Source organism: Canis aureus, chromosome 5 (assembly GCF_053574225.1).
Source record: "Canis aureus isolate CA01 chromosome 5, VMU_Caureus_v.1.0, whole genome shotgun sequence".
Lineage (NCBI taxonomy): Eukaryota > Metazoa > Chordata > Mammalia > Carnivora > Canidae > Canis > Canis aureus.
Genome location: NC_135615.1, coordinates 60,462,574 through 60,481,782, shown reverse-complemented (window position 1 = coordinate 60,481,782; position 19,209 = coordinate 60,462,574). Strand labels below are relative to the sequence as shown.

The following is a 19,209-nucleotide window of genomic DNA, read 5'->3' as shown; positions in this document are numbered from 1 at the left end:
TGGCATATCTTGCAAAATTCTAGATGTAAGTCTCATTTACTCTGGCAATTCCATCTCAGGACTTTTTCCCAAAGATACCTCAGCAAAGTATGAAAAGATTATATAACAAAGCTATGGTTGCAGCATTCTCTGTAACAGCAAAAGACCAACCCAAATGTAAGGAATTGACTGAATAAACATCCAGAGAATGAGTACTGGACAACTGTAAAAACAACGAGAAGTATCTCTGTACATGACTATGGAGTGATCACCATATTTTTAAGTGTAAAAAGCCAGATGGAGAAGAGTAACATGCTATGATTTATCTAGTGAGGGCAGAGATGTGAATGTGAGTGTGTGTGTGTGTGTGTGTGTGTGTGTGTGTGTGTGTGTGTGTTTTCAAATTTTGACTGGTTATGTACAGTGAAACTGAGGGAACAGGATGGAGGTGACAGGAATTAGAAGTGAGACTTTGCTGCACATTGATTTATAGAGGTGACTTTGGAACCACATAAAAGTTTTAATAAATGTGTAATAAAATTAAACCAAAAAGGAAAAAATGTCAGTTCTTGCAAGACCAAAAGCAAAATGAACCAAATGAGCCTAACTATGTATCAAATTTGTGGCATAACCAGAAAGAGGGGTATTACTTCAAATACAACAAATTGACTAAAAATTCCCACTGGAATATACTCTAAAGACACAAAAAACTAGAAAAAATTTTGTACTGTTTTCAACCATACTATTGATGATAGGTAATATTAGTATTATTCTAGCAAATACTCATATGGATACTGGTTACAGCCATGATTTCCAATGTGAAAAAGAAGAGTTACACCTTTAAGATCAAAGCTAAGAGCCTGCATTCATAAATCTGAAATTAGAGCCTGGCTCTATCCATTGAAAAGTCCTAGAAACAGTGACCAACCAAGCAACAATGAACACTTCTAATGTGCAGACTATGATCTCTAAATACCATTTCTCACTAAAAAGAAACCAAGGCTCCTTAGAGAAATGGCTGATTCCAGATTCAGAACAAATGTACCAGATAAGCCTAAAACGTCTTGTACAAGAAGACAAGGACCTAATAGAATATTGGCTACGTCCAAAGGTAGCTATAGACAATCTGAAAAGGTTCCCACTGGCCAAAGACAGGACAATTTAGCCATCATACAGAATAACTGAAATGGATTGAAGCACATTAATTAAATATGTTAAATAAAATACATGAGTTTATAAGGATTTAAAAATCTCACCGGTCAACATGGAGGATGCTAGAGAATCAAATCATTATTTTATTATTATACCTATATTTCTTTTATTTAAGTAGGCTCCATACCCTGCATGAGTCCAACATGGGGCTTGAGCCCTGAGACCAAAACCTGAGCTCAGGGGTACCTGAGTGGTTCAACTCATTAAGTGTCTACCTTTAGCTCAGGTCATCATCCCAGGGTCCTGGGACAAAGCCCCATGTTGGGCTCCCAGCTCAACAGGGAGTCTGCTTCTCCCTCTCCCTCTGCCTCTCCCTGCTGCTTGTGCGCTCGTGAGCTTTCAATCTCTCTCTCTCAAATAAGTAAAATCTTAAAAAACAAACAAACCCTGAGCTCAGATCAAGAGTTGGATGTTCAACCGACTGAGCCACTCAGGTACTCCTGAACTCATTATTTTAAAGCTGATAGGGCAGCCCAGGTGGCTCAGCAGTTTAGCGCCGCCTTCAGCCCAGGGCATGATCCTGGAGACCTGGGATCGAGTTCCACGTCAGGCTCCCTGCATGGAGCCTGCTTCTCCTTCTGCCTGTGTCTCTGCCTCTCTCTCTCTCTCCTCTCTGTGTATTCTCATGAATAAATAAATAAAATATTTTTAAAAAATAAAGCTGATAAATAATCTGTCTTTCCTTACAAACTATACCTCAGGGAGCCAAATAATCATTAATTCATAAGGGAATATTATGCTTTACAGAAGTATTTAAACTTAAAAAAAATGAAGAAAAAGTAACAATTAGAATATCACTGTTTTTGCAAACTCCAAAAGAAATAATAGATCTAGGCAATGGTCATTAATGACTGAGAATAGAACAGAAAGAGACAACCAGGCATCACATGCTCCCTCGTGGAAGTACGTACACAGCACCAACTAAGAAGTTTTCCTGTGAAAAAACTGAACCTGAATCTGATCAGGCCTCTACATCTACCTATCACTCTAAGAGAAATACAGGGGATGAAAGAATACTAGTAAACATGACCACAAAGATGGAATCAGCAAAATCCAAAATGGGTTGGGGAAAAGAGCAAGCAAACATGTGGATTACAAGAGACTTAATCTTTGGTCTTCACTTAAAAAAAACATGAAGACTTATGAGACAGCTGGGAAAATTAAATAATGACTAGGTTATTTTGTGATATTAAGAAATTCTTGGGCAGCAAGAATGGCTCATTCTTGGTGGCTCACCAAGAGCCACCAGGTGGCTCGACGGTTTAGCGCCACCTTCAGCCCAGGGCCTGATCCTGGAAACCCAGGATCGAGTCCCACATCAGGCTCCCTGCATGAAGCCTGCTTCTCCCTCTGCCTCTGCCGCTCTGTGTGTCTCTCACGAATAAATAAATAAAATCTTTAAAAAAAATTATTTTCCTAAGTGTCATAACGTGGTTATTGTTTTTAAAAGGCTTACTATCTGAAATATTTGTGGCCAAGAGGATATGATGTCTGGGATTTTCTTTCAAATAGCCCAGTGCCTGGGAGAGGAACAAGGTGAGCACAGCAAGGAGACCAGATAGGCCAGGATGTGATGACTACTGAAGCTAGGTGGTGGATATATAGGAAATCACTGTATTACTTAATCTGCTTTTGTACATATTCGAAATTTTCAGCAATATGATCATTTCAAAAATCACTTACTTCTGAGCAACACCATCTTAATATATATGCCAACGACTCAGGCCTTTCAGGAAAAAGCACAGCAGCACTCCAAGGCCAACTCTAGCCTCTAATGCATATACATAAACTTCATCTACCTCTGGTTACCTATTGTACTAACTCCACTTCAGTACCTTTGCATGCCAAGATAAATTAGGCAAGAAGCTAGATCTGCACATCTTTAACTTTTATTGTAAAATGTAATACACATTCAGAAAAGTTCACAGAACAAATGTTTGTAAACCAAGTCCAGAAATGGGACACTGCGACATCCCCGAAGCTTCCCAATGGGGTCTTTCTGAACCCAGTCCCTCTTCCCCTAAGAGAGAATACTGTCTCATATGATAATCACTTCCCTGCATTTCCTTGTATCTTCATCGTCTATGTATGCTTCCCAAGAGATACACTTTAGTGTTGTGTTTCCAAACTACATAAAGGGAAGTATTTTATATACATTCTTTTGAGACTTCTTTCAATCTCCCTTATGCCTGTAAGATTTGTCCATGTTGTCACATGTCACTGAGACAGACGTATTCTCATTGCATGTCATATTCCATCGTGCAGTTGTATCACAGTTTAGCCATCATATTGCTGATGCTAGTTTGGACTGTTTCCACATTGGGATTCTTATGAACAATGCCTGATGAACATTCCTGTACAAATATCCTGGTTCATATGCCAAGACAAGTCTCTCTAGGTTATAAATCAGTAGAATTTCTGGGTCCTAGGGAATGCACATAACCTTCAGTGATAATGCCAAGTTACTGTCCAAAGTCACTGTACCAATTCACACTCCTACCGGTAGCACCTGAGAACTGATATTCCATGTTGCTGACATTTTTACCCTGTACCTGTCCTAGCCTAGCAGATACTCACATGTCCCTCATCAGACGAGCATCTTCAGCTCGGACCAGCAAACTTCGGATCAGGTTAGAATTATCAGCCATCTCAGCACTGAGCTTCTGATGCACTGAATGATATTCATCCACCTGAAGATGATGAACACTCAAGAATTAAAAAGACCCCACAGACTTCTTGAAAACTAGTCAGACTGAGAAAACACTCTGCCATATACAGAGGCCCTTCTCTTTCCCTATTCACCGGTACCATCTCGACTATCCCTCATTGTTTTACCTCATCAGTGAAATAATTAGCCTGTGCTGCCTCCAACACTCAAGATGATATTCCACCTGGATCTTTTCATGTCTTACCATTGGGCAGCCCTAGCAACACACATAATATTTTAGAGATTTGGGGTAAGAATGTTACAATTTAGGGCCAGTTATGATCCTTATTTTTCTTTTTTCTTTTGAATTTGGGCTGTTGGAAAGCACTCAATCAACAGAGCAAGGTAAATGCAACAGATAAGATGAAGGGCTAGCAAAGGAAAAGGTTAATATGACATATATTTTTTAAAGTATCGTATCTTCTTAGGGGCATCTGGGTTGCTCAGTCGGTTAAGTGTCTGTCTTCAGCTCAAGTCATGATCTCAGGGTCCTGGGATCGAGCCCTGCGTTGGGCTCCTTGCTCTGCGGGGAGCCTACTTCTCCCTCTCCCTCTGCCTGCCACTCCCCCAGCTCATGCTCTCTCTCTCTCCGTCAAATAAATAAAATCTTAAAAAAGAAAAAGAATATCCGGGATGCCTGGGTGGCTCAGTGGTTGAATGTATGCCTTTGGCTCAGATCGTGATTCCAGGGTCCTGGGATTAAGTCCCGCATCAGACTCCCCACAGGGAGCCTGCTTCTCCCTCTGCCTAAGTCTCTGCCTCTCTCTTTCTGTCTCTCATGAATAAATACATAAAGTTTAAAAAATAAAAATTTAAAAAAAGTATCCCCCTAAACCAAACAAAGAAAGCAGAGTGGTCTATAGCTAAACCATTCACTTTTATAAAAGAAATCCTTTAACTAGAGAACCCTATAAAACTAGTTGAAGTTTAACAATTTTCAAAAGTTCTTTAAAATATGACGGTCATATACCATACACATGTTTGCGGTATTGTTCATCTACTTAGAGAAACATTTCAAGTATTATGACACTACCACATTCTCACAAATGCATCCAGTGGGTGCCCTCACCTTAATTAGCACCTTTCGTAATTCCTCAAAGTAGACAGGGAAATCTGCTTCTACTTGAAGGTCTTCAATAGCAAAAAATGATGCCATCGACTGGATGATATCACCAGCCAAGTCGATATCATCAGTATTTACAGTGATCTATCCAAGGGGAAAACAAAAGAGACGAGTTTAGCATCCTCAGATATTAAAGACAAACCCAGCTGAAACAGTCCCGGAATTTCTCCATATTCAACACATTTATTGAACCTAAATGTATATGTGGTGGTAAATAAGATAGGGGTTAGCCCTGGAGGAAATTACAAACCATGTGCCTTACGATTCTAGCAGTAGGCTAAAAGATCAATCATCCGGCCTTGTAAACTAAACAAGAAAATCATTTAAATATTGAAAATGTTTTTGTTCACCTCTGTACCCCCATTCCTTCCCAAGTTACACAAGGAAGGGCTGAAAGGAAGGATGGACCACCATTCTAGATGACACCCCAGTGTCTAAAACAATTAACATGAACAGACTATGCTGAAACACACAGTTTTACAACCATGAGATTGGTGCCACCCCTCTTTGCCCTGAATGGTAAATATTCCATAAGAAATCTATGCCCGTGACAGTAAACGTTACCTCTCCACTAAGTTTTATCTTTATATACAGCTGGCCACCATTCCGTAAGGATGTGAAACACACTTGAAACGGAGCATTTTGAATGTTAGTGTCTTCTGGTAACAGGAAGTTCTGGTTGAGCCATATAACAACCTTAAAAATGAATAGGGTGAAATGAACTTCTATTTTTAAAGTACATTCTTAAGAATTATCCTTCTTTCTAGATTTATTGCTTTATAAAAAAAAACCAAAGAATTTTTTTCACACCCCATCCCCCCAAGAACACACTAATCACATTCCTTTTTCCCACCCCATACATGATCTTAAGCAACATTCATAATGCCTGGCCCCACAGCATGCCATGACTTCAGAGCATTTTCAATATAGACATAATCTTATATGGAATGTAGAAATGCTTCAGGTATGATGTCAAGTCTATTTATTCAGTAGCTTTTCTGTAGTGATATCCTGGACAATGTAGTCTGCTTAAAACTATCCCATTCCATCCTTGAAGCAAAATTTAAATGAAGTACACATGCACACGCATGAGAGACAAACACAGAGATATACCCACATGCAAAAAGTAGAAAGTAAGTTTTAATATTCATGACAATAATGCTACATGGGTAGCAGCACAGGTTCTACATAAGCATCTACAGGAGAATCTATGGGGCTAAAAAAGCCTCCCTGAGATTTCTGAAGTCCAGCCAAGGTTAAAGGCCACGTGTGTTAGTCCTTTACACTATATAAGACACTGTCACACCAAGTTTGTAATCTGCAGGGGCCGGTGAGGTGGGACTCTCCTCCCTTACTGATAAAGGGAATTGAGGCCTGGATTGGTGGGGGCTGACAGCGCTAAGAAATCACTAAGAATTTAATTAGTTAAGGTAGCATCTGAACCCAAAATGTTCCCAGCTCCAACTCCCACACTCTTTCCATTTTGAAGCAGGTTCCTCTTGGAACACTGGGTCAAGACAAGTACACCAAGACCATGACAAATGAAAGAGAGGAATTAGAAGCCAGCAAGAATTTACCTGTAACCAAGGATTGCTCAAGTAAATAAGGCATGTACGTTTTCAAAGTGAGAGAAGATATTTTAGCAGTATTTTTGTCACAAATTAAAAGCCAACGCCAAACTACCTGCCACTTTCATGTCATAATTACATAATTAACTCATTCATGTCATTTCCCCCTTCTATGAAAGAACATCCAAAGGATTCTAAAGTGCAAAAATACTGAAAGAGAAAAGCCAGACACTCACCCTCTGTGCACGTTCTGCAATGACAAAGTTGACATAGCTGAGGGGCTCTCTGGCAGGGTCAGGGCTGGTCAGTGCATACATGGAGAAGCGGGGGAGCTGTCTTGTCAGTTCAAATACGTGAAACTGGGTGCTATGGTCAACCAGAGGAACACAAGAAAAGAAATGGATTGCATGGAATATTATTTCAAAATGCAAGGCCCAGAAAAGAACTACAAAATCACAACTGGGTCACTGAGTTGTGACCCAGTTGTTTAGGGGGTTTCGTTGAAGGGAAAAAAAAAAAAAAAAACTTGAGGGTTAAGTACTACAGTAATGGGCTTGGGATCAGAGATAACATGAGTCTTATACATACACATACGTGCACCAAGGGCTTAAAATGCCCTTTTTTTATTTTTGAAAAAATTTCCAATTAGGGAAGTAAAGGTCATGGGAAATCTTGCCTGGGTGGGTAGAACCAGCAAATGGCTCCTTTGGCCTGCCAAAATCCATGGCACAATAGAATATCTACTCATTGGCTCTCCTCTAAATGCTGGCTAGACATGAACTGTGCCTTGCAAAGGGTCACCTGCTTCTGTAACCCACGAAGGTTTTCAAGTGCAGATCCACAGGGACATCTTTGGGAGGTGTAATCGGGATGCAGATGGAGCTGGAAAGGTTGTGAATGCTGGGGTGTACCACGTGGCTTTCACCTAGAAAAATTCCCTCAGCAAAAATCAGTACTGCTCGGATGATGGTGTCTGCAGAGAAAAGACAAAATGGCAGTTCAAGAACCAGTCCAAGATGGCACATGTGTCCACAGATCCCAGCTATAAATAATTTCTTACCATTAGAGGTGGAAATACACAATTCTGCATGAGCAGCCTGGGTCTCATGTCCCAGATTGACCGAGAGGGCGGTGTGGAGCTTGGTATTGGCTGGGATGATGCCCCGAGACCCATCAGCCTCATTCACTGGACTGCTCGATTCAGCCTGCAAAACATCCTCCCACTTCCAGCTCAGTCACCAAAGCAGTGAACTAATGTCAATTCTAAATGATATGGCCATTTGGCTTCAAAAGACTGACTCTCAATCATGATATTAATCTGATTCTTTAGAATTCAGAAGACTCACTTCATTCACTTCATTATCACTCTTTTTCTATCTGACCTCTTCCCAAAGAAAAAAAATATCCTGTCCCTTTCTGTGGTTAGGGTCCACTGTACCCCAACATGCCTTTTATAGTTTTTTTGGTGGTATTCTTTTAAAATAGCAAAATTAATGCACTTAGTATAATAAATTCAAATATAATTACCCATGACAAGACAAATCAAAGTCCCACCTCTTGGTTCATCCTCCAGCCAGCCTGGTACACACACACACACACACACACACACAAACACACACGCACACACAGAGGTATTGTGGTTGTCAACTCTGATGTTATTTGTTTTTGGAAAAGGTAAGAGATATTCTATACGTATTGTTCTTGCATTCTTTCGCTCAGTAAGGCCACAGATATCCTTCCATCTTAGTCCAAGTACACATACCTCATTCTCCTGAGCTGCTTAATATCCCCCAGCACACTCCCTCCTATGGATCAACATTTCAGTTGCTTCCAACCATTCACTGCTACAAATAGTGCTGCCCTGGAACGCCTGGGTGGCTCAGCGCCTGAGCGCCTGCCTTCGGGCCCGGGGTGTGGTCCTGGAGTCCTGGATCGAGTTCCACATCCGGCTCCCAGTAGGGAGCCTGCTTCTCCCTCTCTCTCTCTCATGAATGAATAAATAAAATCTTAAAAAAAAAATTTTTTTTAAATAGTGCTGCCATAAACGTCTCTGGACACTTATGCAAATACTTCTATAGTCCAGCTGCATGGAGGCGGGATTTCCAGGTTAAAGAACACATGCCCTCTCACCTCTGACTCTGGCAAAAAGGCCGAAGCAATCCCAACTTCCACCAGTGGGTATGAGAGGGTCCTGCTGTGTAGATGCTGACACCTAGTCCTCTTCACACTTGCAGTTCCCACCTTTCCAGACTGCATTTCCCCTCCCACATGAGGACCTACCTTGGCATTTTCCTCATAGTTACGGAGTTCTAGCAACAGATTCTGTTTTTTCTGACTCAGCTCTCGGATCAGGTCCTGTTCTACGCTGGTGTCCATGAGGTTCCCTCTCATCTCGGCTGTGCCAGGCAGGTAGCCCCGGACTGAACAAAAGGAGAAAACCCTCACCAGATTGAAGAATACATCAGCATAGCCACGTCTCCTTTTAATCATCAACTGTCTGTTCTTAAAAGTCAAAACCTTAAGTTCTCATCCTCCCATCTAGGTGAATTTATTAGGATGAGAGGATATCCATACAAACACTTCATAGTGGAACTGCCTGGTGTTCTGACCCAATCAAATTGAAAATCTAACTTTACAAGGATTTTTCCTGTCCCAATTTACTTTCCCCATCCACTGAGCAGCAGATCAGCTGTGGGTGACCATCCATCCGGTAATCTCCCTCTAGCACACCAGCAATTGCAGAAGAAAAGTTGTCTTTAAAGATGACCTCCCCAGTTCGGTCACTTCGAGCATCAACCTAAAAAAAAAAAAATAAGAACTTGAAAAATAGCTTATGCTGTAGTTTAAAAAGGAAAATACCCACAAGATTTTAAAGTCAAAATCAGCTTTAAAGGTCAGCTAGTCTAGCAGTTTTCAAGAGTGTTCCATGGAGCCCCATGGCTTCTCAGGAGACAGCTGAGACAGCTATGAACCCTGGGGCCAAGGGGACCATAAGGGGCCACAACCAGCTATACTTTCTTCTTTATAAATAAAGGCTGTTTTACACATTGACCTTTACATAACATTTCATTTGGAGAAATGGGTTTCCAGTTCTTATATATATAGCATAGGGCGAGTCCAAACTATCTGGGTTCATATTCCAGCTCTGCCACTTACTATCTGTGGGATCATGGGAATATCTCTTAACCATTCCATGCTTGATCTCCCGATCTGGGAGGTCAAGAACAAGAACGTGAGGAAAATAACTACATCCCATAGGGCCAGAATGAGGCCTAAAAAGTTAATACATTAAAGCACTTCGAACAGAGCCTGACATATAGATGTGCACAGGAAATGTTGGTTCTATATAAAAGCTTTATCTTTATCATATATGTGTATAAAATATATTTACATTTAAAGTGTGAAAAACACCAAGTTAGCTCAACTTTCCATCATATCATCTTGTATAATAATCTCATTTAAGAGTCACTCTTCCATGTAAAAACTACTTAGATACTGCAGAGGGCCCCCCTATCCTCACGGAGCCTCCTCTTCCCAAGAAAGGCAAAGAGAAATAAATGAAACAAATGCATCTGAAAAACAACAATGAAGAATAAGTGCTTAAAATGACTTCAGTTTCAAGCAAGAATAGGTGTTATCAATAAAAGGGTAGCTATAGAAAATCCGGTAGGGCAATCATTTCAGTAGCCAGTGCCATTCAGTATTTTTGTCTGTTCAAGGGCAAAACTTTGCAACAACAACAACAAAAATAAAGTCATTTAGATCACAGCCTACTACTGGCTCCTACCTCTGTCTGCAGAATTCACATCCAAGTATCCACGCTCTTAATAACAACAACACATAAAAGCCTGATAATCATCGATGCTCAAGTTTGTGAAGTAATGAGTGGCCTGGATTTACCAAAGCCCTTAGCACATTAATACTACTCTCAGGTCAACTGGCTGGTTCTTTGGTAGAACATGCAACTCTTGATCTCATGGTCACGAGTTCAAGCCCCATGCTGACTGCAGAGACTACTTTAAAAAAAATAAATCCTCTCAGACTGAACTGACCTTGCTTCTGCAAATAAGAGAGTTTCATTTACTAAGAAGCAAGGCTACAAATGAATATTTGTATTTCTAGGGATATTCTGCTCTTTTGCTTTATCCAGCGTGGATGTTTTGCCCTGGAGGAGAGAATGGCCCTCCAACTCAACAAAGGACCTACTAAATGCAAAGTTAATCGGTTGTTTGCATTCATTTAGTATTTCTACACCTATAATCACATGCTGGATCTGTATATTTTCCCTTTTATATGCTATTTCTGTTAAATGTAATTATCAGTTTTTCTCCTTATATAATGAACAGTGTTAATTTTCTTTCTTATCTCTTTTTATGTTCTGGAAGATTATATAATAGAAATTCCTTAAAATTTTGAAAGCATTTAACTCTAAAAACATCTAGGTCCACAGTCATATTTGAAGGCAACTTTTTTTTGAAGGTGATTTTTGATAACTTCTCAAGTCTAGTAGTTTCTAATTCTTGAATCACTCATAATAATTTAATTTATATTTATAATTTGTGTTTATATTCCCCCCAGAATATGGTCCATTTTATAATTTCCAAGTTTCTTACTAAAGAACACAGACTTCCCTTATAATTATTTTTTATTTTTTAAAAATATTTATTTATTTATTTGCGAGACAAAGACTGCATGGTAGGAGGGGCAGAGGGAGAGAGAGAATCTCAAGCAGACTCCCCACTAAGCACAGAGGCCAGATGTGAGGCTCGATCCCATGATCCCAAGATCATGACCTGAGCTGACATCAAGAGGCAGATGCTTAACTGACCAAGCCACCCAGGTGCCCCAGTCTTCCCTTATCATTTTTATAGCCCATGCCAAAGACAAAACCAGGTAAAGAATCAGGAACCAACACAACATTTTTGTAGAACCTGTTCTTCACACAACACCAAAGGAAGGTTACAAGGTCCTAGCCAAAAACAAAGAAAAATCAAAGAAGAATGGGACATATAGATGTGACATATAGACATATGCGCATAACCAAATCTACTGCCATACATACAAGGGCAGAAATTATCTGATCTTCTTCAGGCAATTCAGCACTGTCACATAAGGAAGCTAGGGCAAATGGTACCCATGGAGATCTGGCAGCTACTTAGGCAGTTTCTAACAAGACAATCCTGACTTGCCAGAAGTCTGCAGAAAATTCTGAACTTAAAAAAGGAAAGAAAGCAAAAAGATTTCATTTCAAATTTTATAGCTGGGAAAACTATGATAACATGATTCTTCCCATTAATTCTAAGTTTTCAGACAGTCTTAAAGATTTATTAGAGAAGAGCTATACAAACAGCTCATTACGTGCTTACTAAAATTCCTTTCTTACTGTCCTACGCCTATGATCAACCTGATTAAATGCATTCTCATTTCTTCAAGCAAGAGACTTAGAAAGATCTTCTCCCAAATTTTCTCCCAATGGGCTTTTAAGACCAAAAAGAGACTCACTAACTTGTAGTGTTGCAAAGATTATGAAGTTAACTTTGAAAGCACAGCCAAGGACGACAAGGTTATATTCTCATGTTACTGGTTCTGAGTCATGCAGCCAATATGCCTCAAACAACTAGTCCTCTGAATTATACCTGAAACTTACCTTCCCATTGGACCAACCAGTTATCAGTTCACACACTCCATCAGAATTAAGGTCAAAAGCATGAATGCTCATGGCATGATTTTTGGACTGAAAAAGAATTTCAATAATTAGTCCAGAAGTCTTTTTTTTAAGATTTTATTTATTTATTCATGAGAAACACAGAGAGAGAGGCTGAGACACAGGCAGAGGGAGAAGCAGTCTCCATGGAGGGAGCCTGACATGGGACTAGATCCCGGGTCTCCAGGATTAGGCCCTGGGCCAAAGGCAGCGCTAAACTGCTGAGCCACATAGGCTGCCCAAGAAGTCTTTCAACAACCATTAAAATCCCTGAATATTGGAAGCTGAATTATACTCACTTTAATTCTCCAGTATCGGGCTGTTTTGTCATAAACTCCAACTGTGCCATTGGAAAGGGCATAACCAAATCTACTGCCATACATGGGGCAAAGAGAGGTGATTATCTGCAGGAAATAACAAAGATACATCTTCCCACTAAGGTTCAATTCCATGCAAAGTATGGCTTTATAAAATTGCATGTTGTGCTACCAAGTGTGTTAAAATTAGACTTAAATCTGTTAGAGGGGAATGTATTCCTCTTCTGTATGATCCATGTCATCTATTTCAGAGTTGGGTAATCAGAATTAAATAAACTTACAAAGTTTGCTGTTTTGGATCAAGCTCATGTGGCAAATTTCAGCAAATCATTTAAAAAAACAATAAAATTGAGCAATTGAGGATGATATAAATTGAGTATGCAAGATACAGAAAATGTATAACAGATGCTGTTATGAACACTAACTCAAAATGTTTTAATATCCTATGGTCTAAATTTTAAAGACTTGCAAAACCCGCAAGTGAGTATCTTTTATGTGCATGTTTTTCTCTCTGTAACATAATTTATTGTCTGCTAGAGATGAAAGGTGTTTTTTAGGAAAAAATATAATCCTTTAAGAAGTGCAAACCCAAGCACATGGCTCTGTATATATATGTAACAATATACAGAATGTGTAAATCCTACAGAAATATTTACAGGACTGTTTAAGGATTTAACACCTTTAAAGGGGTAAAATTTTAGTTAGATCCTGAACAAAACTATCCCTTATTTAAAGTTAAAGCCAAAGTTTAATGATATCTATGCTCCTGCAGATCTACTTTCTAATTCTGGCATGAATACAAGAGATATTAAGAAATAAATTGTATAAAGCAGAGAATAGTTATATAATTTCCTCTACACCTACAGCTTTTCTACAAAACCACCCACTTCACTTAACTCTGAATGCAAAGTGCTGTGTAGGACTCTAGAATTATTTAGCTCAAGGCATTCTTTTGGCAATACTCGGTACTGTTCATCTGCCAAATGGATTATCATTATGCTGATCTGCGAAACGAGATTTGAGCTAGGAGCAAAATCAAACCAAAGGACAGAAAAATGGCTCCGAAATGAACAGTTTTAAAAAGTTCCGATTTTCATACACTTAGTCCTGGATTCTGTTGGTCCCTCAGTCCTTCATTAATTCATTCACTAGGTTCTCTTTTGTGGACCAGAGTCTGCTCAAGTCCCTGGCCCTATGTCATAGTCTCTTGTCCTTTTCTAGGATGTAGGAAAAAGGTGTTTTGAAGAATGCAGTCTCCTCACATCTAGTATTGGCAATAAACAGAAATCCAACAAAATCTGAATGATTCTCACTAAGTAGGAAAAGATTTACTATAAATTTGAATTTATAGTGATTCAAGTTGGTTTTTTTTTTTTTTTTTTTGAAGAGGGGGAAGGAGGGAATAGCAAATACCTATAAGAACCTAATGAAAGCTAAGGACTCTCCAAAAAAATCACATGTTAAGCACATACACTTAAACAGAACCCCTAAGCCTTCATTAGGGTCATTAATTTTCCTCTACCTACAACTATTAGTTTACAATTACAATAACTGTGAATACGTAAAAAGTGTAGTAGAACTAAGTAAAAATCTATGCTCCTCGCTATAGGATAAAGGTAGATGAGCTAAATCAAGAATAACACTTTGTATATCAATATGCAGGTTTTACATTTTGGTCTTTCTTTGTAGTTAGTGGGACAGAAGCCTGACTTTCCTAGACAGCTTCTGGAAGTGGCCAGGAGTAATGACAAGTGGCTAAGGCAGGTACTGAGGCCAGTGCCCTCAAGCTTTCTGACCTGAACTCTCAGACACAACCTGAACAAATTTAGCAGGATCCCAGCATTCTGATCGCTCAGACTCCCTTCTGTTGTTCTCTGCTGTCTCTTTCTAATGTTCACAAGCCACTGTTCCCTTATGTTCTTCTCCTTTCTTCTTTCAGAATATCCTAATTCATTTTTCTGTTTCCATCCTGCCCAATCCTGGAGAACCAGCAGCAAATAAATATCCTAAGAATGCCAAAACTACAATGGATGAAGGCAATCTGTAGGCAAATGAAGTTTAAACTCTTCTAGATTCTACTACATGAGTAATGCTAACCACGGAGAAACCAGCCAAGTCCTCCAACATCTGATTTTAAGTTCATCGACAGGAATGTGCCCAAGAAGTATTTAATTTGGAGAGGAAAAGTTATAAAAACCTTGTTTGTGTACTCATTCAATCCCATTTAATACATGATGAGGAGGAGGCGGACAAGGGAGAGTTCAAATCCTGACCACACCACTGCATGGCCATGACCGTGTATCAGTAATTTAACAAAGGAACTTAATACCAGTTTCCTCGTTGGTAAAATAGGAATAATACCTTCCTAATAGGGCTGTTGCAGGATCAAATGAGTTAGTTCATATAAAGCACTTGGAACAGTATTTGGCATATATTAAGTGCATAATAAATGGTTGCCATTATTAGTGTTATTATTATCATCTATATGGATTAACTCACTAAAAGAAAGGCCTTTATGTACTCCATAGTTTTTCTCTATTTAATCAGTCTGTTCAAAATATACCTTTTTTTCCCTCTGCCACCACCACCACCTCCCCCAACTCTCAAAACATATCTTGGTGCACATCTTTAAGTGTGTCTTTCTCTGTAATGTGCAGTTCTGTTTAATTCCCACAGTTTTTACCCCAAAACTGTCTGGGTTGAGGGAAGAGAGCCCAGTACTCTCATCTGATGTGACATTCCACTGTGCTAATCGATCTTGCCCAAAGTTACCATGACTCTGATGTGGCATTTCTTACCTCTGTTTCTGTCATTTCTGCCACAATCTCATCTTCTTTAAAAACTCGGATATCAAAATCCTCTGATCCGACGAGAAGCTGAAAGGAAAAAGGATGATGCATCTTTAGTTCAACAAGTGAACACAGCACAATTTCCATAAATCAAATGAAGAACGGCATGATACTTTCTATGGGGCTACTGCTAGCCAGAGAGTTCCCTGTAATCTGATTCTCAGGAACATTCCACCTATTGGTCCATTACAGATTTCAGCCCTCCATGTGGGCTGCACATCCTGCCAGAATATGTTTTCCCATCAAGCTGCTGAAAATGCTTCCCTGGCTCAGTGCCTTCCTCTGCCTGCAGATGGAAGCTGTTTCAAATGCCAGAGAGCAGCAGCCACGGACAAGACACAGGTAAGTCAGTGCCCAACACAGCATGCTGCCAGCTGCTCAAGAGGTTAATTTCTAGAGTAACCAACAAAGGTCACTCTCTAAAACTTAGATTCCTGAATGCTAGCCACAACTGAAAACTACTTATAATATGGTTTTAAAGCATCAGAAGCAAGTTGTAAGATTGGGAATATGGCTGTTGCCCCATCAACTGTCCTGCCCCCTCTCCCTGTCCTGTGTCTTTGAAACATCATGGCCTTGATCTTGATATTAGACAAACACACGTAATTTATTATTCAAAAGAAGAGAAAGACAAATGAGACCAGTTAGCTTGTCATTTAGGTAAGAAGGTACCAAAATCGGCTGCGAAAAGCTAACACTTCTCTTAACACTAATCTCATTGTCATGGGAAAATTATTCAGCTGAACACACAAGATAAGTATCTCCTCCTCCACACACCTCTTTCTTACCATCACCGTCAAAGTCACATAAGGCCAAGGAATGAACATTATCTCCAGTAACCTGAAAATAAAACCAAAACTCATTAATATGCCATCTTTTTTCACTTAATCAAATACTTTAGCTACATGAAAGAGGATTATACAAACCACCAATGGGTATTATTCTAATTACAAAAATTCTTTTTTTTTAATGTACAGAATTAGAAATACGGTTCTATTTCATTTTTCTTATTCATTACAGTCGATGGTCAAAAACAAAGCATAAAGAACTTTAAAAGTAAAAATGTTTAAGAGGATTAAAAGAATGCTTTGCTCTTCATACCGTCCAAAAGAGATCATTTCCTTCATGATCAAAACCCTGCAGAGCACAATTTCCACCAATAATGGCAAGAGGAGAGGAGATGTCCCCCAGTGTTCCCAGCACAATTGCATTGGCCCCATCAGCAACCTAAGGGGGAAAAAAAGACATAAAAACTCAGATACAGTGATGCAAAGGCACAGTGGATATAACCTATATCCTTATTTGTATTTGGATACTCAAATCTCTCTGTCATCATCTGAGAGAAGCCACATGGTCTCTTGAGAGGCAGGCCAGGGCCATGCATTGAAGACAGTCATCATGGCCTATATGTGCTTCCACAGGGAAGAGCAGAGACCCAGGATCAACTCAGGCCCCTGGCCTCTCACAGTAATCCACTAAAATAAACTGCTACAAAATCCAAGGCTCTCTACATGTTCTAGAGGCCAAATTCTTGGCAGAATCAAACTTACGCATTTTTAACATCCAAGCTTTCGTAATCCATTTTAACCATGTTGGATGGAGACCTTTTTGATACTTATTACCTAGTTCTCTTAGTCTTTTTCATTGTAAAGTTACAGAGAAGTATAAAGAATAATAAAACAAATACCTAATACCCACCATCCAGAATTAATAAGTACCCCAGACTTCTTGAATAAAGTATATAAGCATAATTTAACTTATTTTTAGAAAACTCAAGGACATCTTTGAAAATACCAATTATTTATTATACAGGAAAACAGTCCTTGTTTATATAATCTTCATGTAGGAAAACCATAAAAAATAAAAGATTGGCTATAAAGGACAGAAAAATTCATTAGAAATCAAAACTGGGGATCCCTGGGTGGCGCAGCGGTTTAGCGCCTGCCTTTGGCCCAGGGCGCGATCCTGGAGACCCGGGATCGAATCCCACGTCGGGCTCCCGGTGCATGGAGCCTGCTTCTCCCTCTGCCTATGTCTCTGCCTCCCTCTCTCTCTCTCTCTCTCTCTCTATCATAAATAAATAAAAAAAAATTAAAAAAAAAGAATAGATTTAGAAATCAAAACTGCTAAATGGCCAATAAAAAGATAAAGTTAAAAGGTAAGCAATAAACTGGAAAAAATACCTACAATATCTAAGATACATAGCTAATTGTTTTGTTAATAAAATAAAACAGGTAATAGAAAACAAATAAGAAAAGGATAAACATCCAAGCCAAAAAGATTTTTAATAGAACAGGAAATTCACAAGAAATACAAATCAACAACAAACATGAAAATCTTCATTCTCACAATATGTCATTTTTCATTTTTCAGATCAGAAAGATGAAAAATAATAAAATCCCTGTTCGTTAGAGTGTGATAAAACAGGCACTCTCCTATTCCGCAGGGAAAGTGGAAAATAGTAGTTTTTGTAAAGAGCAATTTACTAAAACCTATCAAAAATCTCGTTTAAAAAAGTTTTTAATTGCAGAGCTACATTCTTGAAATCATTAATTTTATGTATCAACCATATGTGGATAGGCCATGGTACCCAGATATTGAATCAAATATTATTCTAGGTGTTTCTGTGAAGGCATTTTTTTTTTTTTAATGGAATCGAGATTAACATTTAAATCAGCAGACTCTGGGTAAAGAAGACTGCCCTCTATAATGTGGGTAGGTCTCATCCAATCAGTTGAAGGCCTTAATAGAAAAAAAGACTGACATACCCCAAGGAAGGATCCTGCGACCAGACTGTCTCTGGACTCAAGTTTCAACATCATCTCTTCCCTGGAAGATGCCTAACCTGCAAATTTTGGACTTACCAGGCTCCACAGCTGCATAAACCAATTCCTTAAAATAAACCAATCAATCTTTCTCTCTCTAAGTACATATACACACATACACATACTACACTCAATTTCAGTCTCTCATAAAAACAAAGGAGTATCTCTGTGATCCTGAAATAGTCAAAGACTTCTCAGAACAACACAAAGATCACTAACTATTAAAGAAAAAAAATGAACAGCTAGACTTCCACAAAATCAAAAACTTTTGCTCATCAAAAGATGCCTACTTATTGGAATGAGCCACATACTGGGAGAAGATATTTGTTATATACATTATTTGTTATGTATATTGTAAATATTGTTTTACATATACATATATAAATAAGAGTTTATACCCCATATATTCATTTTTAAAATGTATTTATTATAGAGAGAGCTAGCACAAGCAGGAGGAGAGGCAGAGAGAGAGAATCTCAAGTAGACTCCACATTGAGTGCAGAGCCCAATGTGGGGCTCAATCTCATGACAATGAGGTCATAACCTGAGCCAAAATCAGGAGTCAGATGCTTAACTGACTGAGCCACCCACGGGCGCCTGTACCCAGTATATTCAAAGAAAATCTACAAATCAATACATAAGAACTACTAATAAAAAACAGGCAAAAGACCTAGTCACTTCACAAAAGAAGGCACATAAGTGGAAACTAAGCACAAGAAAAGGTGTTTTACATCACTGGTCATGAGGGAAATGCAAAATGAAGCTACAATGAGATACCACTTCATACCTTAAAATGGCTAAAATTGAAAAGACTGGCATTACCAATTGTTGACAGAGTATGGAGCCACTGGAACTCTCTCACACATTATGGGTGAGAGGTATGAAATAGTATAACCATTCCTAAGTATACCCAAGATCAATTAAA

General features: G+C 39.0%; 1 protein-coding gene across 2 annotated transcripts in view; it reads right to left on the bottom strand.

Annotated features, from left to right (window-relative positions):
- The window catches only part of BBS2 (Bardet-Biedl syndrome 2), a 30,911-nt gene that overhangs the window by 4,209 nt on the left and 7,493 nt on the right, over positions 1-19,209 (bottom strand). Inside the window, exons 3-15 of one of the 2 annotated variants that reach the window (XM_077898368.1) lie at positions 16,561-16,686; positions 16,237-16,299; positions 15,409-15,486; positions 12,593-12,697; positions 12,237-12,323; positions 9,251-9,386; positions 8,870-9,009; positions 7,650-7,812; positions 7,391-7,562; positions 6,826-6,955; positions 5,586-5,717; positions 4,968-5,105; positions 3,769-3,881 (exon numbers count right to left, since the gene is read on the bottom strand). In XM_077898368.1, coding sequence (XP_077754494.1) covers positions 3,769-3,881; positions 4,968-5,105; positions 5,586-5,717; positions 6,826-6,955; positions 7,391-7,562; positions 7,650-7,812; positions 8,870-9,009; positions 9,251-9,386; positions 12,237-12,323; positions 12,593-12,697; positions 15,409-15,486; positions 16,237-16,299; positions 16,561-16,686 — 1,583 coding nt within the window. The remainder of the gene's footprint in view (positions 1-3,768; positions 3,882-4,967; positions 5,106-5,585; positions 5,718-6,825; positions 6,956-7,390; positions 7,563-7,649; positions 7,813-8,869; positions 9,010-9,250; positions 9,387-12,236; positions 12,324-12,592; positions 12,698-15,408; positions 15,487-16,236; positions 16,300-16,560; positions 16,687-19,209) is intronic. The other variant, XM_077898369.1, reaches the window with a different exon arrangement.